General features: G+C 29.0%; 4 protein-coding genes across 4 annotated transcripts; 3 read left to right on the top strand and 1 right to left on the bottom strand.

Moving 5' to 3' along the window:
* Positions 1–7,584: 7,584 nt before the first annotated feature.
* Positions 7,585–8,681, top strand: LOC149062585 (uncharacterized). The gene is made up of 2 exons (XM_089218717.1): positions 7,585–8,349; positions 8,414–8,681. Exons 1-2 carry the CDS (start codon positions 7,585–7,587, stop codon positions 8,666–8,668), a joined length of 1,020 nt encoding a protein of 339 aa, XP_089074843.1. The 3' UTR covers positions 8,669–8,681.
* A 6,144-nt stretch (positions 8,682–14,825) lies between these two features.
* LOC149062584 (uncharacterized) lies at positions 14,826–16,013 on the top strand. Its single transcript, XM_089215363.1, has one exon. It carries the CDS (start codon positions 14,826–14,828, stop codon positions 16,011–16,013), a length of 1,188 nt encoding a protein of 395 aa, XP_089071489.1.
* Positions 16,014–22,811: 6,798 nt separating this feature from the next.
* LOC149062583 (uncharacterized) lies at positions 22,812–23,378 on the top strand. Its single transcript, XM_089215362.1, has one exon. It carries the CDS (start codon positions 22,812–22,814, stop codon positions 23,376–23,378), a length of 567 nt encoding a protein of 188 aa, XP_089071488.1.
* A 2,883-nt stretch (positions 23,379–26,261) lies between these two features.
* On the bottom strand, positions 26,262–27,447 carry LOC149062582 (uncharacterized). The gene is made up of 3 exons (XM_089218738.1): positions 27,273–27,447; positions 26,985–27,077; positions 26,262–26,674 (listed from the first exon to the last, which is right to left on the bottom strand). The coding sequence occupies exons 1-3, from the start codon at positions 27,430–27,432 to the stop codon at positions 26,337–26,339; spliced, it is 591 nt and encodes a 196-aa protein (XP_089074864.1). The 5' UTR covers positions 27,433–27,447; the 3' UTR covers positions 26,262–26,336.
* Between the last annotated feature and the right edge of the window lie 319 nt (positions 27,448–27,766).

The following is a 27,766-nucleotide window of genomic DNA, read 5'->3' as shown; positions in this document are numbered from 1 at the left end:
AATTGGATTAACATTTAATTCTATCCATTACAGTAACCCACTTGTAACCTACTGTTCAACAGAGCGACATCCACGACTTACCCGCTTTTTTTTTTAATTTTACGTACAATATTATAAAAATAATGCACTAACAATACCTATGATCAAGCCAATATAATGTTTAATTATTTAAAACGTATCGTTATAGTTATCATCATTGATTTATATTAACTAATTTACGCTAGGTATTATAGTTTTTCATTAACCAACTTTCAAGTTCTGATTTAGAATAATAACCAAGCTAATTCACCATTCATTTTCAATAGAAGGTGAAGAATGAGATTTGAAAATCATTTGGAGTTAAATCGTGTGGAAATGATCGTAGAACGAACTTAGGGGAATCTACACTAATTTGTATTAATCACACAATAATTATTGACATTCCGAAAATGAAACATGCGAATTACGTGCTGAAAACGTTGATCTCGCACACGTTGAAGTTTATTTGAAAAATAAACTTCCGTTCCTAGGAGAGTAAGTGTAATCGATATACGTATGCAATACATTATTTAACTGTAAATTAATTCACAAAATTAGTTCAAGATTTGTTGTGCCTGACTTCCATTTAGTCATCGTATAAATCAATCAATGGTTATTAATTATTTAGTACTTACTCAGTTTTTTATTAATTCATTTACTTTATGCTAAAAGTAGATTGCTTATTAAAGAAGAAATTAAAACGTTTTAAGTACAATTTGTACCATAGAACCTGTGGCCATGCCATACGTTTGTTCCTCAATTGTGCAAAAATGTGCACAATGTCCCAGCGTTTGTTCACAAAAACTCCCAACGATATCTTCCAAAAAAATAAAAAATAATGGGAGAACCATTAAAATGGAACACCCCCTTTTTTAAATTTGATACATTTGATATATTTATGAATTTTGTTTAAGTAATAAGATTATACGATTGGCAAGTAGTTTCCAAGAAATAATAGGTACATCATAATATATTTTATGTATACAAATTTTGTGTTGTATGAAAAGATATGTAATATGTTCTATCTTTCAAATATTCCTCTATTCAGGTCAGTTACTGTTTTATAAATTAAAAAATGAAAATTTTGAATTATACAATACTATTTGAACCGCACAGTAATTATTATACACTTATATTTGAATATAAATTATTTAAATGTTCTAATTAATTATAAATACATTTTTTATTAAAATTAGATTTTTTATTCTATTCAGATTAAATTTTTTATACAAATAAGATTTTTTTTGAAATTTGTAAGTTTTTAATTCCATTTCCATTTTTTTTTTTTAAATTGTTTCTAGATTTGTTTTATGAAAAATAGATTTTAGTCGTTTAATTCTGTTTCGATTTCTTATTCAAATTACTTTTTTATTTTTGTATTCTAATTACATTTTTTATTTAAATTGTATTTTTTTTGTATAAAATCTAGATTTTATTATCTAAAAAAGATTTTGATGTTTTATAGTACCTAGGTATTTCATTTCTTTTTTTATCTTACATTTTCTATAAATATTGGATTTTTTTTTTAATTTAATTTTTATGAAGTCTTGATTTTAGGCTTTTTTATATGAATTCAAATTACATTTTTTAAATATTGATTTATTGCTTTTTTATACGTATGTTAAATTAGCCCCCACCACAATCAATCTTTTTGAAGGTTATTATCTAATTTTTAAATATCGCTGTCGGCTATATATATAAAAAAAATAAATATTATGGTTGGGTAAACTTCGTTCAGTACCTACTCCTTTTGATCTATGAATTTCAAAATTATACCAACATTTTGTAAATAATTTTCTTACATTCGCATTTCAATTTCAGAATTTGCAAAATAATTCCCAACCTGATTTTTAAAAATAATAATATTTTGGGTTATACCATCCTCTCGTTTTTTTTTCTTATCAAATAAAGATTTTTGTTAATTGGATTTTTTATCAAATATAGATTCTAATTAAAAATAGATTCAATATGATTTTTTTGTTATGAAATTTGGAATTTTAATAGGATTTGTTTTATCGAATTGGGATTGTTTATTCAAATTTGATTCAAATTTTTTGCTTTTTTAAGGTGTATGCAGTGCTTTATATTAAGAAAAATTTTTTTTTAATTTTCCTTTCTTTTATAAAAATTGAAAAATATATTTTAGGCTTTTTAATTCTGTGTAGATTTTTTCTTGGTATAACATTTTTAAATTTCCCATGTTATTAATCAATTTTGATCTAAGAAAAATACAAAAGTATTAATACTAAAAAACTTTATATGATAAAAATCTGTATTTTATAAAAACAAAATCTATTTTTAATTCAAAATACTAATGGAATTACAAAATAATGTTTAGTTTTATATTAATGTTAAAAATTGTAAAAAATTGAAATTACAATAGTGGATTACGTCAATTTATTTTGATACACATTTTAAATATTTCAAAAAACTTAACACTTTATGAAAATTCTGGTATTACTAACGTTTTCAGTTAATAAAAAGGCGGGTAAGTCGTGGATGTCGCTCTGCTGTACAGTAGGTTACAAGTGGGTTACTGTAATGGATGGAATTAAATTTGAATCCAATGATATTATATCATTGTATACGAAAAACGATACTGAGCGAAGACGGTTTATCTGTCTAGGATATATTATAGATTATTAAAATTTTTCAAATCTTAGATTTAAAAAGAAATTTTTTTATGAATTTCTACTTTCTAGTTTTAAATAATTTGCGAATTTTCGTGATTTTCGCGATTTTTACATATGTTGTAAAAATTCAAACTTTGAATCCTTGTGAAAAAAAATTGTGACTATGAATTTATTTTATTTTTCAACTGCTATTGTTAAAATGTGTTAGAAGCCTTGTACTAAATTTTAAAGTTTTTCTACCGAACAAATACATTTTTATCGATATTTATAGAAAAAAAAACTAAAAATGTTGAAAAATTAAAATGTCAGTAAACAGCTCAAAACAAATCTAAATATTTTGAAAATGTTATCAAATATAGAAAATGTCTATATAAACATTCAGAGAAAATTCAATGTATCTGCGATCATTTGTTTTAGACTTTTAGAGTTACACCAAAATAAGAAAATCACTAAATGTGAAATCCAGTGGAAATCCAATGTTGTAAAAATTTAAATTTCAAATGCTCATAAAAATTTAATTTGAATTTCCGGTGGACTTTTTATTTGTGATAAAGATTGACAAACTTGTAAGGAATCTTGTATTAAATTTTCAAATCTTAGATTTAAAAAGAAATTTTTTTATGAATTTCTAGCATAAAATAATTTACGAATTTTCGTGATTTTCGTGATTTTAACATATTATGTTGTCAAAACTCAAACTTTGAATGTTTTAAAAAAAATTGTGACTATGTATTCCTTTTATTTTGCAACTGCTATTGTAAAAATATGTTAGGAGCCTGGTATTCAATTTTCAAATCTTAGAATTAAAAAGAAAAACTTTTATGAATTTCTATCTAAGATAATTTGAACATTGCCGTAATTTTTACGTATTTAGTCAAAATTTCAACTTTAAATGCTTATAAAAAAAAAATCGTGACTTCGAATTTTTAATATTTTTTAACTGCTATTTGTTACAATGCGTTAGAAGCCTTGTATTAAATTTTCAAGCTTTTCTACCGAACAAATAAATTTTTATCGATATTTATAGAAAAAAAAAACTAAAAAAATTGAAAAATTAAAATGTCAGTATACAGCTCAAAACAAATCTAAATATTTTGAAAATTTTATAAAATATATAAAATGCCTATATAAACCTTCAGTGAAAATTTCAAGTATTTGCGGTCATTTGTTTTAGAGTTACATCAAAATAAGGAAATCGCTAAAAGTGAAAATCCAATGTTGTGAAAATTTAAATTTAAAATGCTCATAAAAATTTAATTTGAATTTCCGGTGGAATTTTTAGTTGTGAAAAAGATTGGAAAACTTGTAAGGAATCTTGTATTAAATTTTGAAATCTTAGATTTAAAAAGAAATTTTTTTATGAATTTCTAGCTTAAAATAATTTGTGAATTTTCGTGATTTTTACGTATTTTATCAAAATTCTAACTTTGAATGCTTATAATAAAAATTTGTGACTATGAATTTATTTTATTTTTCAACTGCTATTGTAACAATATGTTAAGAGCCTTGTATTAAATTTTCAAGTTCTTCTGCCTAACAAATAAATTTTTATCGATATTAATTAAAAAAAAACTAATAATGATTTAAAATTTCAAATGCCTATAAATAGTTCAACTTAAGTCGAAATATTTTGAAAATTGCATGGTGGATAGAATATACTTATATAAACATTCGGTGAAAATTTCATGTATCTATGGTCATTCGTTTTAAAGTAACATCAAAAACCAAAATCGATTTTGTCGAAAAATGAGTGTGCGTAAAATTTCCCGTTTTTCCCTTAATTTTTAGTTTGTTTTTCTCGATTTTTTAAAAAAGTATTAAGAATTTTTTACTTTTGATCTCCCAAATTACCAACTAGATTCACTTTCTGATCGAACTAGGTACTGAAATCAAAAATCGAAGCTTTTTTACTGCCCCAAAACGTGATGACAGACACAAAAAAAAAAACACACATCATAAAAAAAATCAATACATTCATCGCTCCGCTCAGAATCTAAAATACACCACATAACGTAATACGTAATACAGAAATTTGAAAAAAAACTTTAAAGGTATTTACGTTTTCAGGGGTGGTTCCATAGTCTGGGTTGAGAAATAAGTTATAATTTTCAAATTATTTCATAACAAAGACAAAACAAAAAGCATGGAAACATAAATTAATTTTATTAATTTTTAGAATTCACAAAAATATCAATAAAGTGATCTATTTAATTTGAACGCTAAGAGCCAAAAAAATACAATTATTATACATTTAAAATAATTATATAAAATTTATTTATTTATTTATAAATAAAATATATTTATTAATACATATAGTTAATTTCAAAAGCTTTCAATAAATTCTTAAAATATATAGTATTCATTCGTAAAAGATTCTTACATTAATTTGGTTAATTTAATTGCAGAGAGATCAATAATTTTTCATGACTATATTGAACTTCATTTGTACCACTCTTTCATCTAACGTTTTCTCTTATTTTTTTTTGGAATTTTGTGTTGAAGTTCAAATGCTACTACAATGAAAATCAACTCGATATCGTTAAGACATATTTATAGAACAATGATAAGTAATTTATAATATAACTTATAGTAATTTCCACTACTGACATATCAAAGAATATTTTTCAGCTGAATATTTGGCAATAATATTGATAGATTTAGGGGAAATGAATATTGCACAAAATAATAACACAATTTATTTAACTGACTCAATATTATTGATTGTGTAGGGCTCTCTTGTATTAAGTAATTCAAAACAATTCAGAAAACAAATTAAATATTTTAATATATGATATTTAAATACTTAATTTTGGTAGTCCATCGTCGATATTATAATATGATTTTTATTTGTTATTTTTTTTAACAATATAATTTTTTTTATAAATATGTTAATATCATTGCATATCTGCAAGTCAAGCAGAAATGAATAACAATGTAAGACATAAAAGAAATAAATAAATCAGTTTCATATAAAATATTAAATATTTTAAAAATGTATTATAAAAAAAAAAATTTAAACACGTTTAGGTAATATTTAATAATCGTTGTTGTTGAAACGGATTGATCAATATTATTAATAATAATAAACAAAATTTTACTTTACTTTAACAAATTAATTGAAACTTTTTAATATTTATACCACTTATGATTTTATTTCGTTCTTGTTAAATATTTCCAATGACCTATAATAGTACTCTATCATCAATTCAGTGTCACAGCGGAGGTAAACCATTTTGTTTGAAACTTAAAATTAGCAAATATTTATCACAGGTGCGTAGTCATATGAAATAATATGTAAGTAATAATAATATGTATAGTATGTAATAATAAGTAAAATTGGTTGCGTGTGATTGATTGTGTTTCTATTTTTGATTCATCTTGAGCACGGAATTGAATACTTATAAGCATTTGAGCTACATCATTTATTTCAACTAAGTATAAATATGTAGCATTAAATATTATGTTGATTAAGTTCTAATAAATACCTTTATTTAATTTTTTTTTTTTTTTAATAATGTTGTTTTCGCCATTCCGATTGTTTTTCCTTTTTTTTTCCTGGGGATAATAGTTGAAACAGCTTTGATCATTATTCTTCAAATCTAGTTTCCATTTTAGATTGTATATACAAGTAGGAACTTCTGAAACGGGCACAATAATTAATTTTTATTCTGGTCTTAAACTTTTTAACTCACACACATACAATATATATACATTTTAATTTATTATATCAGATACACACATTTCTAAATCAACAAATTCGCATTAGAGCCGTCCCTCCAAACCACCACACAACAACAACGGCAATAGTAGGGTTGAGGATGCTACGAGTCTGTCTAGAGATAAAAATATATTATACAAATGCGACATTCGAGTCCACACATGACACACCACCGCACTGTTTAATCGTCGACGTGCTCGACTAAGAATACCTACTATTGATGTAGTTGCAAAAAGCAATTCAAATTTTATAACAAACAGTTATAAAATCCATTCTAGATGGCAATCGTATTTGGTGATGAATAATGTTATTGTGTTACCGTTTGGCAGGGAAAACAATGTTTGACGGAATATAGTTTTCAGACAAATCGTTGAGCTGGTATATAGGGCATACGTAAACTGCGCCCGAATTTTTATCTATGTTGAAAAGGTATAGTGTAAACTGCGCTTGAAATTTCATCTATGTTAAAAAGGTATAGTGTAAACTGCGCGCGACTTATTAACTTATTAAATTTTGACTTATTAAAGTTTCTATGTTTTTCTATGTGCTTTTTCAAGTATATCACAGACATTTTATTTTCGTCAAGAAACACCAACACGTTATTGAATATCTACATTGCAGTAATACGATAATTGATGGTTATCACTACTTCCGGCCGGTAAAACACGATTGCGTACGGTCTGTATCGACATACGCAATCGTGAACATTAAATGTTCACGATTGCGTACGATTTTTATCTGCAACTTTGAAGCACTGTTGCCATTTTCTTATACTTATTAAGAAACATATAGAGCGCGTGGCCCTAAAAATAAATTCTAATATGATTGACTTTGGAATTGTCCAAGATCGACCGGTCGATTGCGATCGACTGTTAAGCGCTCAATATTGTTCTATATTATAGAACATATAATTTAAAATTAATTGAGATTCGATAGGTGATATTTAATAGGCGATAACGAAATCGGTTATTTTACTAGGATATTTTAGGATACTCGCACTCGATAAAATATTATGAATACTACAGTATAGGTACCTATCATCATTTAATAACTCAGTGAATAACCGTCGTTGGACTAATCAACTTCATCGCGTGTTTAGTGTTTTTCGAGTGAAATATGGAAAATAAAGTTAATTTTATAACTTCTGAAAAGGGTAAACCTCTAGTTTTACTAAATCTGCATAAATATCGGTTTATTAGAGAAAGAAAAGACGGAATGAAAAAATGGTTGTGTACAAAAAAAACATGTTATGCTAATATTTTTACAAATGGAGAGTATGTGCATGAAACAATTAATGAACACAACCACACTGAAAATTCACAGCAGAGCATTGAACGACAAGTATTACGGGAAGCTTGTAAAAGAAAATCAAATGATACTATTTGTGTAAGACCTATAAAAATAATTAGAACCGAACTTATGGGGAACGATCACTCTGAAATCGAGCACAGAGATGTACGGTCAATTCGAAAAGCGATGTACGATAAACGTCGAAAAAATTATCCCGCTTTTCCAAAATCACTAACTGAGTCAATTGAACAGCTTAAAGCAATGGAAAATGACGATATAATACAATTTCAAGGTGAACAATTTGTTTTTATTCCCGACAATAAATCGTTTATTTGTGTTACTACAGAACAGAATCTTAATTTTATGACAAGTACAAGTGAATTTTTCGCTGATGGTACTTTCAATTATGCACCAACATTTTTTACCCAACTATACACAATAAATGGTTATAAAAATGGGTTTTATGTACCAGTGGTATACTTTTTATTACCAAATAAATCAAAAAAAATGTACGCAGACATGTGGTTGTTTTTACAAGAACTATGCGAAAAAATTGTTTTTAAAAATTTATTGGTTCTTAAACTACATTTGGATTTTGAAATCGGTGCCCATGAAGCGGCAAAAGAAGTTTTCCCTAACATCGAAATAGATGCATGTCGATTTCACTTAGGACAGTCTTGGTGGCGCAAAGTGAGTTTATTAAATTAAATAAATTAAAGTCAATAGTTAATCAATACATTTGGGTTATTTGTAGATTGATTCTGAAAAAGAACTTCGTTTGGCCTACACTAAAAACTCCGATTTGGGAAAATGGTTAAAACTTTTTTTTGGATTACCATTTTTACCTTTTCAAGATATCCAAAATGCGTTTGGTGAACTCATATCAATTTGTCCCGATTTAAATATTGGATGTTTGTTTTCTGACTATATTTTAAATACATACGTGGAGAATGGTTGTTTATTTCCACCAGAAATTTGGGCACAAGAGCCATCCGAAAATCCCCGGTAAATATTCAACTATATAATTGCTATAATAACTATTATTTTGTATTTATTTTTATCTTTTTTAAGTACGACAAATGGATCTGAAAGTTTTCATCGAACTTACAACGCTCAATTTCATAGCTCCCATCCTTCTGTTTATGTAGTTCTTTCAATTCTAAAAGAAACGCAAGTGGAAACATGTACGAAAATTCAATCAGTATTTAAAGGTCGGATTAAAAAAATGGAAAATGCTGATTTAATTCGTATAAAAGAAGCCATGAAAGAATATAACAAGTACAAAATTCATAGAAATATTATAACATATTTATCAAAAATTTGTTATTTAAGTTGTACCAAGGTATAACATTTTTTATTATATTATTTTTAATTATTTTATTTTGTATACTATAACATAATTGTCGAAAATTGAGATTTTTAAGTGGTTCCAAGTATAAAATTTTTTACTATATTTTTTTAACATTTTATTATTTTTAATTATTTTATTTTGTATACTATATTATAACATATTTGTCGAAAATTGAGATTTTTAAGTGGTACCAAGTATAACATTTTTTACTATATTATTTAAACATTTTATTATTTTTAATTATTTTATTTTGTATACTATATTATAACATATTTGTCGAAAATTGAGATTTTTAAGTGGTACCAAGTATAACATTTTTTACTATATTATTTAAACATTTTATTATTTTTAATTATTTTATTTTGTATACTATATTATAACATATTTGTCGAAAATTGAGATTTTTAAGTGGTACCAAGTATAACATTTTTTACTATATTATTTAAACATTTTATTATTTTTAATTATTTTATTTTGTATACTATATTATAACATATTTGTCGAAAATTGAGATTTTTAAGTGGTACCATAGCTTAAGTCATAAAATTTAAATTTTACTGATCAAAAATAAAAACATAAATTTGGCAACGTTGCACAGTAAATCGTACGCAATCGTTTGACTTTTGGGGTAAATATTAAAGTTAATGGTTTAACGTACGCAATCGTGTTCTCAAAAAGATACATCGTACGCAATCGTGTGGTACCCCTTCCGGCATTGTTCTGCTAGTACCTATCGTATTCATTTTAATCAGTAAAGTCACGATGGCCGAACATCGAAAAATTAAAAGAAATTAAAATAGAAATATACATTAAACTAAATAGTATAAATGAACCGTTTAAATTCCAAAACTATAAAACAAAACAAAAAAAACGTGAAAAGTTAGAAAATGTATTTAATAAATATAATAGTAGTCAAATTCCAATTGATGAATATATATCCACCATAATATGTTATTGTTTGTAATATTTATGATTATTTTAATTTTTTTAATTATATTTTTTTTTAATTCCTAATATCTTATAACAATATGACGTTATTATTTGTAATATTTGTATTTATTTTGCTCTTTAAAATTATATTTTATTTTTAATTATTCATATTATATATGGCTGTAACGAATTAATTATTTTACCTGTAATTTTACCGGGGCGCAATTTACATGTCAGCTTTTTACTCTTGATAAAAACTCAGGCGCAGTTTACATGTGTGATTTTGTGTTTACCTGTATTTTGGGCGCAGTTTACAATCGCCGGGTATGTACGATAGACCCGTATTGGTATACGCTAATGGTCTGGTGCGCAGGGTTGGGCAAGATAATCAAAAATGAGTATTGAGATACTAGATACAAGATACTTTGCTTTGGAGTATCGCGATACAAGGCACTAGATATTTGGCTTTGCAGTATCGCAATACTAGATTCTCGATACATTTTAATAAAATTAGTTACTGGATTTTTAAAAATTATGGGGATGAGCACTTCATTAAGCAATTATAGAATGACAAATAAAATAATAAAAACTAACACTTATTCAGTAATAATAATTTATTAGTAATAAAACAAATCAATCGTGTTCATTATCTACTTTATCGTGAAAGGTACAATATATAACGTAGTAACTATTAGGTACACCATTATAAAAAATTGTTATGGATACCTAATAAGGTGCAGACGTACAGTCCTATTCAATGTGCGTGTGTCACAGATATACATATATATAATATATATATATATATATATATATATATATATATAAATTATATACAATATACATCACACATATAACTATATTTTATGATTTATCGGTCCTGGGTTGAACAATAATTTCTAACAACCTACAATATTAAATAAAAAAATATTAATTTCTGGATCATTAATTATTATTATTTCATATTAATTATTATTTTGATGATAAAACCAGAATTGTATTGTATATTTTATCGCATCATAAATTATTTTATGAAATACAAGATACAAGATACAATTGTATCGAAGATACTGTCTAACCCTGCTGGGCCTGCAAGTGTGGTATATAGGTATAAGTATAGGAACATTTAAATGAATTAATCAAAAAAGTTATTTTAATTTTTACACCGCTTAATTTTTTCGTTCTGTAACTGTAAAACTGTATTTTTGTTACTCTAGCGTTCACTGTTAGCCGAACAAGTAAAATTTTATAATTAAAATTGATTATTTTTCACGTATATTTATAATACCTTTATTATTGTTATGTTATATTACCTACGTATATTTTTGCAAAAATATATGAAAAACTGTCGTCAATTAAAATGTTCGATGTACCAATTTAACACTGAATGTTTAATCTAACTTAACTTCATAAATCTTTATCTTATACCTAAATGCATTATAGTGTACGGTATAATAATTATGTAAGATTAAAGACGGAAATTGTGACAAAATATGAAATTATTAATGTCACCCGAGAAATGTGGTTACTCACTTACAGAATTGGGAAATATTTGTATAAAATAGTTTGTACATCACACGTCTTGTTTGAAAGTATTATAATATACCAACATGATAGTTAACTGACAAGTGACAATCATGAAATTACAATTTCATACATCTACACAGTCGATCAGCGGCAGCTCATAATATTATGAGAGATTTATTATATTTGAGGTAAAATATGTTCTCCCGTGCACATGATAAAGTGACAACTTATTAAACAACTATGATATGAGTACTTATATTATAAGTATTCAGTTAAGAGTTTGTTCGTATGACAATATTTTATTTGTACAGAGAAAAGTAACGAGGAAAAACAAAATGCAAAAATACAAATTGTTCTTATAATGGCTAGTGGCTTGTATCAAAACATTAATGTGGTCCGATTCTGAATATAAAAGCGACATACTATAAAACGTATACACTGGATCAATACGTCTTGGTTAATGGTTTTAAAGTAAGTGTTTATAATATTTCAAACACAGATCCTAAACCGTACACATTAAAATTGACAATATATGAAAATTGTGTACAAACAAATACGTTGGTTTATTAGTTTATTTATAAAATGACTAGATAACCAATATAGTCTTGTATTTTAAATCGTTTAAACCGTCGCTCATTATTATTTCGTTATTATGGAATATAAACCATTCATGTATGGATGGATGGATATGGTTGCACCTATTTAGAAAAAATGTATATGCTAGTCTAGTAGTGAAGCGTAGATTAGTGTGTGAAAATGTGGCACACCCAGGATTTATAAAGAATGAACGAGGGTCCAAAAACTAGAAAATATATTATTATCATAAATATAATATATATTTATATGCATGTTATAGCTATTTATAATATAAAATGTATAGGCTATCGGTTTTCCTGACCATTTTCGAATGATAAGCTACATTTTAATGTATTTTTTATCTCCTGAAAAAAGTCATCGTATATTAGCGATAAATATAGATTGTAATCGTAGTATAAATACTTTGAGAATAGTACCCTATAGTCAGTGGCGGCTTGAACTTTTTTCCCTCGAATCACGTTTAATATTTTTACACCACCCACCCTAAAATATAGTTATTAGTTATTACTTATTACTGTAGGTACATTATCTGCTGAGTGCACATTACGGCTATATATTATTTATTATTTATAATTTAATATTTAAATTAACAACCTGCAAAAATGGTCCAGTCTACCTTTTCCGTCCATAAGACCACATGATTATATGAATCACATGATTCAAATATACTCCTTCGAACAGCAACTGCCTATAGTTATTCATTACAGAAATGACCGTCTATCCATTCCGGTTGTAGCATAGAACAATATGGAAATGACATTCGATCTAATTACTGGGTATTTGAAGTCAAAACCTTCGAGTAACATGAAAAGGACAACGGAGGTTATACGTTTTTGCTTACCCGGTTTAAGGTAACGACTACTACTGCAGTGTTTGAGGCCAAAATCACCTGGTGGTGCTCAACCACGCAATGTCATAGATTTGGTCTTATATCGCAAGATCCCAATTATTGAGTTCAAAATCCGGAAAAACTGGCAATCGTTTCTTACAGATATCTAGTCAGTGTATTACCACACTAAAATATGTATCATATGTATCCTATCTTATCAATAACAAAATAAGTTTTTTTTTTATTATTCAATATAACGTTTGAAATTCTCGTGCAGGGGGAAAGGTCCGACGACTCGTAATCAACACTTTTTCGGTGCGGGATTACGCTGAGAAATGTGGCTTTTGTAGTTTTTGGGATACTTGTACAGTTTTAGGTACTACACAGTACATTATAGTACTGCACCCCTGCACAGTTTAATTTTAAAACTACGAAAACTGATTACAGTACTTCGTGCCACAGTGTGTGATCGTACCATGACGATGAGTTAGGTGCCAAGTACGATAATAATGAATAATATTGTATAAAACTGTTTTAGCTAAGGTATAAGATACGTGTGAAGGCGAGAATAGCGAAGTTCAGAGATTACGATGTCGAGTGATCAAATAAACTTAAAATAACTAAAAAGGTATAAAAGAAATGTACTTACTTTCTAGCATCAGGAAACCATTGCGCCAAGACTCATCCTTGGCGACACGATGAGTCTCTGATAATTATAATAATATTGTTATCACACCAACGTGTCGCTGGCTCGCCGCGATTGTTTGCCATGATAACTCCGTAAATTATTGCTTTTTACAATGCATGGTTATCGTGATTTTCCTCTCTTTTTTTGTATCGTATTAGCGCAGCAATGACTATTAACCGCATCGCATTGATGCTGACAATAAGCTCGGTGGTGACTGCGCGTGGACGACCGGACATTTTATAGTTTCTACATGGTAATATTAGTATTATAAAATAATACACGACAATATATTATAATACGCCAACGCCCATCGTTGTCGTCTTTGCTGATCAAAAAATAAGACTATACCTAGTCTGAAGGTAGGGAATGATTATTTACTTCAGAACGAAGCGGAAATTGAACAATGTATTGAATATAAAGCTAAGGATGTCAACGCACTATATATTTTCTATATTTGATCCAAGTAGACTCATTTACGCAAAATATTTTTACTTTACGTTTTTGATTAAACTTAGTGTAAAATCGTTTATAATAAAAATTTTAAAGAATAATATTTATGAGGCCATAGCAAATTTACTACTCGAAATAAAAGTGGTTGAAGCAAAAAAAAACATATGAATTTACTATTTTATAATACTAAATAATTACGGACGACGTTTTCTACCAGAAATATTGCTTTAAATGAAAAATGACGAGAAATCTTTATTGTTGTATTTAGGATTTTGTTCCTTACGGTTAAAAGTTTAGCAAATTTTAGCCATTTTTGAGCTATTTATAGAAATTTTAATTTTGGAATTTTTTGTTTTAATTTGGTTAAAAACATTCTTAAAAACTTTAAATTTAGGTTTTTACTTATATTAGCAATGTCTTTATAAGATAATATTTTCAAAACTTTTGAGATACAGAAAATCTACGGAAATTTGTAACGGAATGTATTAAATATCATTACCTAATCCAGGCATTAAACGACAAATTAAAAAAGAAAATATATTATATAAAATTGTTATTTTTAACGGAAATAGAAGTAAGACGGTATCAGTCAATGATAATGCGTAAGTAAGAGCATAATTCTATTAATTGTTTAAAAAATACAAAATTATATTATACTGGCTTGGAAAACTGGTAAATTAAATCTAATCGACTATAAGCAAAAAAGTATATAGTTACCAAATAGTTTAACGAAAAATAAATAAATGTTAAATAGATTATTTACAAATAGAAGCAGCCTGACGTCAATCCGACAAAAAATGGAAAAGAAAAATTACACATGTAATGTCTGCGACAAATCGTTCTACCAAAGTGGACAATTGAAAATACATCGACGCACACACACTGGCGAAAATCCGTATGCGTGCGATGTTTGTGATAAATCATTCAGCCAAAGTGGCAATTTAACGATACATCGACGCACACACACTGGCGAAAAACCGTATGCGTGCGATGTTTGTGACAAATCATTCAGTCAAAGAAGCATTTTGACAAGACATCGACACACACACACTGGCGAAAAACCGTACGCGTGCGATGTGTGTGACAAATCATTCAGTGAAAGTGGCCATTTAACGATACATCGACGCACACACACTGGCGAAAAACCGTACGCGTGCGATGTGTGTGACAAATCATTCAGTGAAAGTGGCCATTTAACGATACATCGACGCACACACACTGGCGAAAAACCGTACGCGTGCGATGTGTGTGACAAATCATTCAGTGAAAGTGGCCATTTAACGATACATCGACGCACACACACTGGTGAAAAACCGTACGCGTGCGATGTGTGTGACAAATCATTCAGTGAAAGTGGCAATTTAACGATACATCGACGCACACACACTGGCGAAAAACCGTATGCGTGCGATGTTTGTGACAAATCATTCAGTCAAAGAAGCATTTTGACAAGACATCGACACACACACACTGGCAAAAAACCGTACGCGTGCGATGTGTGTGACAAATCATTCAGTCAAAGAAGCATTTTGACAAGACATCGACACACACACACTGGCGAAAAACCGTACGCGTGCGATGTTTGTGACAAATCATTCAGTGAAAGTGGCAATTTAACGATACATCGACGCACACACACTGGTGAAAAACCGTATGCGTGCGATATTTGTGACAAATCATTCAGTCAAAGAAGCATTTTGACAAGTCATCGACACACACACACTGGTGAAAAACCGTACGCGTGCGATGTGTGTAACAAATCATTCAGTGAAAGTGGCCATTTAACGATACATCGACGCACACACACTGGTGAAAAACCGTATGCGTGCGATATTTGTGACAAATCATTCAGTCAAAGAAGCATTTTGATTAGACATCGACACACACACAGTGGTGAAAAACCATACGCGTGTGATGTTTGTGACAAATTTTTCTCTACAAACTCCAGTTTGATGCAACATAGACATACCCACATGGCATTTTGATTTGTTAGATCAAAGATCTAAGATCCAAGGATCATAATAATCAAATAGGATAAATCTTTTTTAACACATAATGTTCCCACTGATAATACCTAAATATGAATAATGTATATTACAATTTATGGTGAATATATTATTTAACACTCTGTTTATTCATTATTTGTAATTTTTTTAATTAAAAAGAGATAATTCATACACGTTTGTCTTAAAAAATATGAATTAACATCTTAATACATAATTATCTAACAATAGCTTATCTGTTATTACTTGTTATGACCACATCTCTCTTTTCTATTATCCTTATTATAAAAAATTGAATTATTGTCACAATATAATTTTGTACATACTTTTTAACATATTTTTATTTTCATAAATAAGTTTAATGTTGTGATAATACAAAGAAATTATTTACTTAGCTTAAGAGAGTATAATAATTGACGTTGGCCCGCGTAATAGCCGTTTGAATTCAAATGGCCTTTGCGCGGAAACCCGCGCAATTACTTCTCTTTTCAACCGCCAATCGACGACGGACGACACCGATACGCGATAAGTGCGCCTGGAACTGTCGATCTGCCGAGACTCCGAACCGTTCGATAGTAGAGTGAGTTCTCCACTCTAACCTACACTGAACGACACACGCTTCACACCCCCCCCCCCACCGCTATTTTGATTTTCGTGTTGATCATTTTCTGGCGGTTGTATTTTCAACCACCACAATAAATAAATCATAATACCGCGAACTGTTTGTGTTTTTTTTCCTCCACCACTTCCTACCCTAGTGACACCACTGACCCACGCGGTATCCGTCCAGGACCGCCACATAATATATATATATATATATATATATATAAATATTTTTGATATTTAAATTAGAACGTAATCTAGTTAACTGTAAAACTGAGTGACATCCATGACTAAACCCGCTTTTTATTTCCTTTTTTTAACTAAATAAGTAATTTATCATTACATTATGTTAGATAAAACTGATGTTTAATTAGTTACTTAAGACGTATAGAAACAAATTTAAGTGCAAATGAAATAGTTTTTTGGCAATATTATAATTTTATTTCTTTAGATGTACTTATTATAATGTAGTATTTTAGTAATAATCATGTTTCAGTTTTTTTTTTTTTTTGTTATATATAAAATTTACGTTTATTGTGTGTGATATGAGTAGACCCAATTTTTAATTCAGCCGATTACGTATACAATTTTATTTTGTGACCATCATTTATTTATTTATAATATGCAATGAAAATTGATATCAAATAAAAGGTTTTTACATACCTACTTTTTTTCAGAAATATTGATATTGATATTTTATTAACATATAATGTAGATTGATAGGTCATAAATATTTTAATAATGATGGTGATAAGTATTTCTCATGAAAATATAAATCTAATAATGTCATATGAGTGTATGATTTATGTAGTTTATTTAAAAAAATATGTATTTATTTGTATTGTTTGGTGTTTAAATTTCATACCTTATAATATAATTTAATATTTTGTATGGAATGCAGAAGGCTTGATTCCAGCAGCTCAACACCTAGACGACAATTTTGTAATAAATAATCATCCAACACATCATTTTGCTACTAATTTGAATTGTCTTAACTACTCTGGGAATCTTGATTAACATAATATATAATATAATTAGATAGTTAATGTTTCAATAATATAAAATAAGTAAATAGTGTGTAATTGGTATCTATTATTTAAATAGTACTTAACATTGATTATATTGAGTACTACACCTAGTATATAATAAAATCGATGGTAGTAATAATTACTAACTATCTTAAGGTATCAATCTAATCGACAATTCGTTAAAAAATTCTTGGAAATAAAAATAGTTTTTTTCTTCATTTTTCCAAATATATTGATCTTTATATTTTACTGACGTAGAAATTGAGACTCGAGTGTTTAAGTGTTGTCAGAAAATATAAATTTATTAATATACAAGTAATATGAGTGTGTAATTTGTGTATTGTATTTTTGATTGAAATTAGTTAATTATTTTACAATAATATAACCATTTATTTATTTAAGTGGTTAGTTCATTAAATTTCAAACTTAATAATTGTATTATATTTATAATTATGCAACTGCAGCTTTACGCCAGAAAATTAAACAATATTATCTTTATGTATATAATTCCACTGTACGTTGATCCCTCCAGAAGTTAAATTCTTTTATATATGTATATTGTATATAGATGAATTTCTGTCTGTCCTTTATGCATCCCTAAATGGCTAGACGGATTGCGAAGAAATTTAGTACAGAGACATAATAGACCTAGGGGAAGAAGACAGAAAAAATTTAAAAAGTGATAGGCCCAACCCCGTGAGGTGCTCAAACAGATATTTTGAGATTGATGGTTGCTATTAGTGATGTTTGCTATTAGTGCGGAGTAAATTATTATCGCTGAATTTGTTATTATTATTTTTGTTATTTGTTTCCATGGCACGTGCACGTCTATGGTATTACAAGTTACTATCGATATGATGTGTTTTTTAATTACATTATTGCTAACAAATGTCTTTAAAATGACAGCAATAACGACCAATGAATTAATTGATAAAGTAGTTTTTCTGAGTCTACCTCGAAATTGCAGAAATCGTCAGTGCACAAGCTTTATTGGCAGCTGAAAATATAATTTAAATACAATCAATATATAACCATTCTAAACAAAATTTCAGGCGACATGACAACGTACCAGTTTATCGAAGCCGTATATAATGAATCAAGACAAAGTTGTCAAATATCCAACTGATTTCTTAAATTCACTTGATTTGCCACCGCACATTCTAGCATTGAAATTTAACGTTCCAATCATTCTTCTATGAAATATCAATCCATCACGACTCTGTAACGGTACCAGGATTTCAGTGAAAAAGTTGATGAACAACATCATTGAAGCTATGAATAATTTTAAACGGAAAGTGAAGGTGAAGATGTACTGTTGACAAGCATCCCAATTATTCCCACAAATATGCTTTTGGAATTCAAACATTTGCATTTTCCGGTGTGACAAAGCACAAGGACAATTTTATTGTTACAAGTGTGTAGCTGAATTTAAAAATCCATGTTTCTTACATTGAAAACTGTTACGTTGGACAATTATATCGTTGTAAGATTATTAATCAATATATTTTAACAGTTATCTATCTATATGCATAAAAATAAATTGCTAGCATTATCACAAGTAACGAATTCAACACACAGTTTGAGACACATTAGAGGTAGTATTTGTAACGGGCTACAAGTGCACGGGTTCAGATAATTATAAATAAAATAAAAACGTCTAGTGCATTACTTCCATATTTGTCTTCTATTTAACATATAATATATAAAGGAGATAGGTGAAGTATCAATAATATGAAATAAGTTAATTATTCTTAGTTCTATACATTATTATATATATATGCATTATTATACATTATACATTATTAATAATTATAACTCGTTTGAAGGTATAAAAATTATCAAAGATTCGTTAAAAAGACATGGAAAGGTTAGGTTAGTTTTTGATTTTGAGAAAGACTTTTTTAAACTTATGAATAATGCAGTATTTGGTATATTATTATAAATTAAGACCTTTGAACTTTAGGCCAGACTGAGAAAAAAAATTGAAAAAATGAAAGGCCATGATTCATCATGACTACATCATCACACGGTGAAGATAAAGTAACCATTCATTTTTTTTTTTTTTAATCACATTTTTCTTTCTCAGTATAACCTACAGGAGACTTACTTATTCTAACCTACACTAACCTTGTGTAGTTTTGGAGGAGAATATGTAGTCGTAAAAACTTTATCTTTGCCGTGTGATAATGTAGTCATGATGAATTATGGCCTTTCATTTTTTCAATTTTTTTTCTCAGTCTGGCCTAAAGCTAGTTCTTTGCATAATAAACATTTATAAGTACGAATGGTTTCCACCGTATTGTCATTAGGAGACAATTTATGTCATTAGGTATGAATATTATCATTTTAACGCTGTATCGACATTAATTAACTAACAACGCGTTAATCAAATAAATTCCTATTAGATACAACCTGCCTAATAACCACCCGTGTCGCCAGGATGTCGCAGACTCTTAATAGCCACTATATATTTAAATCGAAATACTTATAGCTTGCACCTGAACACTTAGAACACTATGGTAGATATTTCCTTTAACTAATTGCATGTCGATCAAATAAATGCCATGGTTAAAGTAAAAAATATTAAAAATATTCCTTAAATATTTTACCATAGGTACTCATAATACTAATTCAAAATACTAACCTTTTCGAGTATGTTTTTTCAAAATACTTGTAATATTATCAGATTATTTACGATATATTTGATAAAATACAGTTATTTGATCATGTTTTTAATAGCAATATGGGTATTATATAAGGATGTTTTCAATGAACTTAAGACATTCTTCTTCAAATTTGATAACATTATCTAGGTAGGTATGTCAATTATTATTGCTTTTATCAAAATTATGATATATTTTTTATATAATATGTTTATTTATATTATGGAATTTAATAAAATATGTATGTGATTATTAGTAATTATATTAACAACTAGTACTAAGAAAAAAACTCGGCATGATTTATTTTTATTATTAATTATTTTATCAAACCTGAATATATTTAATGATAGGTATATTAAATATCATTGCGGCATACTCTCAATTTTCTAACCTATATATTGTAATGTAAGTTGATTCAAATGTAAACAAATGTATGTATAAAGCAAATATAAATAATAACAAGATTTGAAATACGGTATAAGACTTTTATTACAATAAAATAAACCGCATATATACATATTTTTTATGAATACAATTAGCAAACAAATTTATAATGCCCATGAGCGTAGTTATGTATATTGTCTTCGAGTATAATCCTCTTGTCATCATAGTTATTATAAGTTAATTTGTTGGATTTAATGGTCTTGAGCTGGTGTTTGAATGAGCGTTTGGAGACATTTTGACGGTAAACGTCTAAATCACTGTCATCAAACAGGCACTTCTTATGGTCATCGAATGTCATGTGATTCTTGACCACGTGCCCACGGATTCCCTCGGCTTTGATCTTCTCCTTGCCTTGTAGAATATATGCGTATGACTTTGCCATCAACGCACAAAACTCAGTCATAATGAGCCCATCCGTCTCATCAGAAAACAAACCCGGGATCTTCTTCCTCTCGGCAATGTAACACGGATGGTCTTTTGAGAGATTTGCTGTGTCCATCCGTTCCAGCAAATTGACGTTGTTTGCCAAGTCTTCGTAAAAATCATCAGTCTGAATATAGTAAACCAGTGAATCTAAAAAGTAATGTCAATTATTATACATGATAAATTAACATATTATTAACATATATGACATATGCATATATTTACCCGTATCTGTATACATGAGCTCAATTTTGTCTCCATAATGTTTTTGCATGACTTCATAGTGGTGTTATGAACGCATTAGCTATTAGTATATTGTATTAGCCTGTTGTATTAGAACATAAGAGTATATTATTGTAGTCTACGGGTAACGCCTAATGTGTGGGCGACTCCCGGAATATTGCGGCTACACGGCACCCGCTAGGGAACCGTAGAGTCAGTCGTCTTAACTCTTTTAAACTTCTACGTCGTTCTGATCATCAATAATAAATTATACAGTGAATTATATATTTCGACTCACAATAAAATTATATTAGTATTTAAATCTTTAAAATTGTTTTGTTGTACTCTCTCCAAAAATCGAACCATCACACTAACGAAAAAACAACGTTCATACGGAACAACCCGTACGAGCACAACAACTGGTGGCAGCGGTGTCGTGGTCATAATTTTCGGAAGAGAAACAACTTCAGAAGGATAACTAATATAATATATATCTATATAATATATATTCGAGGTAATTTTATATTTCTTTTTGTAAATATTAAAACTACTTCGTCCACGTAGGTATATCAGTTGAGAGGTGGCATATAAGCTACCATGGTCAAAAAAAAAAAAATTTCACTCCAGTTGTCAACAACAAGCGCACCGTTTATAGTGGACACACATTGTATTCAACATCGTGTTCTACTCTTCACAACACCATTGTAGCCACGGTGCCGCCGCCGTACGTGTTGTTGTCGTTGCCGTCGTTGTCGTCGTCACCGTCGCCACAGTGCAATCACCACCATCGCTGTGTTGCTAAAGCCGCCTTTGTCGCGATAAGCTGTTACGCCAACGCGAACGCGTCGTGGGACACACAATCACTTGAGCACAATGCAACTGAATGCGATGCATTCATGGGTAATATTGTAAGCTAATTATTAAAATATTACTATACATACATACATATATATATATTTTTTTTAAACGTATTATTGTCGACTGGTACGACTATAAGTCGTTGTCATTGTTACTATTAGTATTTGTATGATTATTATTGTTTCTATATTAATAGTGGTATTATCTATAGGGAGTGGTGATACTACAAACCATGATAATCTTGTCATATTAATTTAATTTTTTTTTTTATTATTATTACGTATACAATTTAATGCATGCCAGATAGATCTAATAATAGTAACAGTAGTTCCGAGAGTTCTGATCTAGACGAAAACTACTTACCATCACGTCCGATTGACATAAGTCTGTTAGGATCCTCTAGGCCTGTTACTAGATTACTGATTAACCGTCAAAAAGAAAACGTAATACAAGAATCGAAAATAACAAATAAAAATTTTAATTCAAAATTGTTGATAGGTACAAAAGATAATATTCAAACTATAGAATCTAATAATACAATGGCACTACCTAGTTTGACCACATTATCCTTAGAGACTGCAATAAGGTTAATTCCACATTTCAATGGGGAGAATGTACAGGAAATATACCCATTTATAAACGCATGTAATTTTGTCATGCGAAATGTTGATGGAACCGTACAACCGGTACTCTTACAAGTTATAATTACTAAATTGTCAGGCAAGGCGTTCGCGATAACCCAGCATAAAGCAATGTACACATGGGAAATACTCAGAGATAATTTGGAAGGCACTTTCTGTGCTACACGCACACCCGGATATCTTCAGTTAGAGCTTACTACTAGTAAATTTCAACAAGGTGAAACGGTACGAGATTATACAACGAGAGTAGAAAAACTATTGCATGGACTTTGTAACGTAAGCACAAAGGATAAATCTGCTGGTGACACTAAAGCTATACATAGTTACATAAAAGAAACAACTTTAAGTACGTATATTGAAGGTTTACCATCTACTATTCGAGGTGTAGTCAAACCTAAGAATCACTCAACGTTAGAAGAAGCCATAAAGGATAGTTTAGAAGAAGAGAATTTATCAATCAAATAAAGGAACACAACGTTTGTTGAATAACAAACCAAATAATATGAATATTAGTAAATATTGCAAATATTGCCAAAAAGCAAACCATAATACAAATTAGTGTAGATTTGGATACAACAATGTTGATACTGGACAGCAGAGTAAACAATCCAGAGAATTCAATAATCAAATAAATCAGGAGACTAAACAAGTATAGTGTATTTATTGCAAGAAAATTGGTCATACTATAGATGTATGCTATAAGAAGAAAAATGCAGATACAAGAAAATCAAATAATAATGATCAATCGAATTCGGTAAACGAAAAAGAACCGGCCAGAAAGGGCGTTTGTCCGGTTCTCGAATTGAAAATAATAGCCCAAAATTAAATATTCTAACATGCAAAATCAAACTAACAAACAATCATGCTACGTATCAAATACCACAATGTGTTAAAGGAATTGCCAATTTCCTCATAGATACAGGAGCAGATCTTCATATAATTAAAATAAATGCACTTCAAGATGATGTCATGGTATCTGATGATAAAATTTACCAAATGCAAGGAATTAATGACCAATTAGTCAATACCTTAGGAAGTACAACCCTAAACGTATCAATAAACAATACAATTTGCAAAACAGAATTCCAAGTAGTTGATTCAACCTTTCCAATAAGCGGAGATGGAATATTAGGAAACCCTTTTTTAAAAGACAATCAAATCATAATTGACGTTAGTAAAGGAGAATTAACTTCCAAAACAAATAATACAACTACTATCCCAGCTAGACATGAGATGAACATTCCAATACAATTTGATGTTCAAGATTCTGCTGAACAACCAAATGTACTCATCCATTCACAAAAAATAGGTCAAAATATTTTGTGTGGAAATATATTAAACATTGTAAAAAACAATCAAGTACTTATAAATGTTATGAATCCATCAGAGGAAACTCAAGTTATACCAATACAAAAACTTTCAGATTTATCTCATGAAATTTATGATATAATTTCAATGAATAACTTACAGTCAAATAACACTAATGTAAATACAGGAAATCGTATCCAACTTCTGAAGAACACACTGAAATGTGACCATATGAACACAGAAGAAAAAGAAGTGATTATAGATTTATGTAGCAAATTTTCAAATATATTCTTTTTAGAAGGAGACCAAATGACGTATACAAATGCAGTGCAACATGAAATCAAAACTCCTGGAGTAACTCAACCAATCCACCAAAAGCCATATAGACTTCCTTACGCCCAAAAAGAAGAAATAGCTAAACAAGTAGGAGAAATGCAACGAGATGGTATAATAACGCCAAGCGATAACCCTTGGAATGTACCATTATTGATCGTACCCAAAAAAACAGATGATTTAGGTAACAAAAAATATAGAGTAGTTGTTGATTTCCGCAAACTCAACAGTATTACTGTTGGGGATGCTTTTCCCATGCCAAATATCACGTCTCACGTTTTCTAGTCTCTCTGAACTTCTCCAAGTCTGGTGTTATTAAATTTTTGGCTAAATTTGATAAACTGGAGGACATAAATCTAAATGTATCTATAAAGCGGATTGTGAAGGAGTTGTTGGTATATTTCGAAAACGAAATAAATTTCTCCTCGCTGTTTGGTATTACAGAAATTGTGTTTGTATCATATCCAAGCTCAGTTACCAAAAAGTGTGCATCATAGTTGGTTAAATTGTGAAAGAAAACCGGTACAAAATTTGGTTGTTGAAGCTTGAGATTACATGAATTACATAAACTTTGTCTAAATTTTCCCGATAGATGGCAATGATCAGCTACTTAATGGTTTTCTTTGGAAAATCCCTTTTTACATAAATTACATGCTTTACATAATTCATGTATGCATCGCTGTTCTGGTGTCATTATAATTGGTGTGTTGGTTTTGAGCAGTTTGTATATTTTTTCTGCTATTTCCACAATACTTTGTATAAAATGTTTTGCTACCTCTTTATTTTGATTACTTCCGCGGTATATAACTGTCGATGTTGGTATTTCAAATTCTTCAAGCAGTTCTTTCGGTATGTGATCATCTGCCTTTATGAAAAAACCATAACTCATAGGCTCGTGATTTTGAATTACAGTTGTATTTTTTCCTTTTTTCTCGTTACATTTAACGAGAAGTGCCTCGAAGTCAGCATATATAACTATGGGGTGGCGTTGTGTTTTGTTCCATGCACTAAACTCCAACATTGAACCGGGCTCAGGCATCTGAGGTAGGATAGGTTTATGCGATCCACAAATAAGTTTGTGCTGATCAAGTGCTGCTTGTCCGCATAGCGTATTTTTCCGGGGTCGAGTGTCATAACTGGTAAAACAACGTTTGCAAAATACAGCAGATTCCTTATGTCCAGTTTTTTGTTTTCTAATAAGCCGGGAAAAGTTAGAGATGTAGGTGTAATGGCTTTTATTTCCATCTGTTATCAGAAGCAAGTCAAAATGGTCCGGCTTCTCTTCGTCTGTGAAATGTAGTGGGAAGACTTCATATGTAGGAAATTTCTTCGGCGGCTGGAACTTCTTATCAACCCCGTATACCCGTATACATTAACGAAAACATTTTTATTATTTTTTTCAAAAATTTTAACTTGTTGTAAGGGCGTAGGAAATGTTAAACCATCGAAATTAAATTTATCCTCCAGCGATGTATAATTTTCAGTTACAATAATTTTGTTATTACCCGTAACGTACTTTGCTATGATTGCCCACTTAAAACACTGTTGGTCTGAGTTTTGTGAATTGATAACAGCTTTTTTATTCTTAATGTAATTTGGTAACGGAATGTACGATGAACCACCCATAGGTGTGCATTTGTATACTCCCAATAATAAGCCGTCTATAGATTGTAAAGTAAAACCACTTCCTTTAGATGTATAAACATCTTCTTCGGTCAATAATTTTACAAACGCTTGTTCTACTATTGACTCAATATCCGTATTTATAAAAATTTCTTTAGCTTAAGTTTTAAACGCACGGTTCTCGGCTGAATTGTCTACGTTTGGTCGGCTGTACGTTGCTTCCAGTTTCAGGTTGAATTTAATTGGGTGTTTTGTCGATGATGATTTAAGTAATTGAATTAAGTCTTTTTTTGATGATACTAAAAATGCGCTGAATTTTTTCAAATTATCTGTATTTTTCTTATAATTCCAAATGATTTTATTAGAGAGCGATGAACCAGTCTTAACAAAACCGGGGGTTTTAACGATGGTCATGCGTATTTTTTTAGTATTTACTGCTTCGTTCGAATTTTCCGCATGTACACGCTTAAGATCATTGCGATTTGAAGCCGAAGGAACTGAAATAAAATAAATAATTTACTATTGTAATGCTAAAAATTATAGAAATATGTGTGTAAAGATAAATTGTTGTTATAAATATTAACGTTTTTTTTTTTTTTTTTTTTGTTTAATAAAAGTATCTGAAGAAAAATTGAGAATTAAAAAAAATGTTTAGTGATATGTTTCTCATAATATGGAACACACGATTGAGTTAGATCTACAAATACTAAATAGTATTACATACATGTATATGTAGTGTGTATATATTAATATTTATATTACTGTTATAACATAGGAAGTAAATAAACATATGAATAAGATATTTACCATTATAATCGTAAATGTGTTCGGTTGGTTTAAAAAAATCTTGAATTTCTCGCTTGGTTATGATCGGTTGTTGTTGAATTATAATATTTGAATCTGAAAATAGTATTATTATTAATTGTATACTTGAAAAAAAAAATCATATACTATGTTTAACACTTTTATTATAATTTCCTTTTAGATAGTATTACGTATACAATATGTTGTATTTTAATAATTAAACACGATATACATAGCCTTGATTATATATTTTTTATCTAATAAATCTGTAATTAGTTTAAAAATACTTACGATGTTTTTCTTTAGTATGCCTGATAAGGTTATCTCTCCGTGTAGATATTTCTGAGCATATACTGCAGGAAATCATCTTGGATATTTCGTGTGACTTGACATGTCTGTGTAGATTTTTAATCAGTGTAAAGGTCTTATCACATACACTGCACGAGAACATTATTATGTAGGTACGTTGAAAACTGGAAAAACTCACGAAACTAGACTTTACCCTTCATCGAATAGATAAGTAATGAAATACAGTAAAATATATTATTGTTCTTTAAATATCAGTGTGAAATGATTTTATTTAAGCGATTTATAAGCGCATGCGCACAATACTAGAAATATCAATAGAAAAAACTATGGTGTTAGCTTTAGTAAAATAAATAATTTAATTTTTATAAAATGTTTGTGAACACTTTAATAACACTTCGGAACTCTGTAAAAACACGACTTGACACTTGAACGTTAATACACGGACTAATTTCGTTTTAATTAATGCGCTAATTTCT

The sequence above is a fragment of the Diuraphis noxia genome, unplaced genomic scaffold (genome assembly GCF_037042655.1).
Source record: "Diuraphis noxia isolate RWA-SAM2 unplaced genomic scaffold, SU_Dnox_SAM2 contig0001, whole genome shotgun sequence".
NCBI lineage: Eukaryota > Metazoa > Arthropoda > Insecta > Hemiptera > Aphididae > Diuraphis > Diuraphis noxia.
This window is presented reverse-complemented; position numbering and strand designations above follow the sequence as displayed.

Excerpts from the sequence above, each read along its gene's own strand:
- LOC149062585 (XM_089218717.1), top strand. The coding sequence starts at position 7,585 with ATGAAAAAATGGTTGTGTACAAAAAAAACATGTTATGCTAATATTTTT. Across the intron at positions 8,350-8,413 it reads GACAGTCTTGGTGGCGCAAA|ATTGATTCTGAAAAAGAACT; the intron begins GTGAGTTTATTA and ends GGTTATTTGTAG.
- LOC149062584 (XM_089215363.1), top strand. The coding sequence starts at position 14,826 with ATGGAAAAGAAAAATTACACATGTAATGTCTGCGACAAATCGTTCTAC.
- LOC149062583 (XM_089215362.1), top strand. The coding sequence starts at position 22,812 with ATGGCACTACCTAGTTTGACCACATTATCCTTAGAGACTGCAATAAGG.
- LOC149062582 (XM_089218738.1), bottom strand. The coding sequence starts at position 27,432 with ATGTTCTCGTGCAGTGTATGTGATAAGACCTTTACACTGATTAAAAAT. Across the intron at positions 27,078-27,272 it reads GCATACTAAAGAAAAACATC|ATTCAAATATTATAATTCAA; the intron begins GTAAGTATTTTT and ends TACTATTTTCAG. Across the intron at positions 26,675-26,984 it reads ACACATTTACGATTATAATG|TTCCTTCGGCTTCAAATCGC; the intron begins GTAAATATCTTA and ends ATTTTATTTCAG.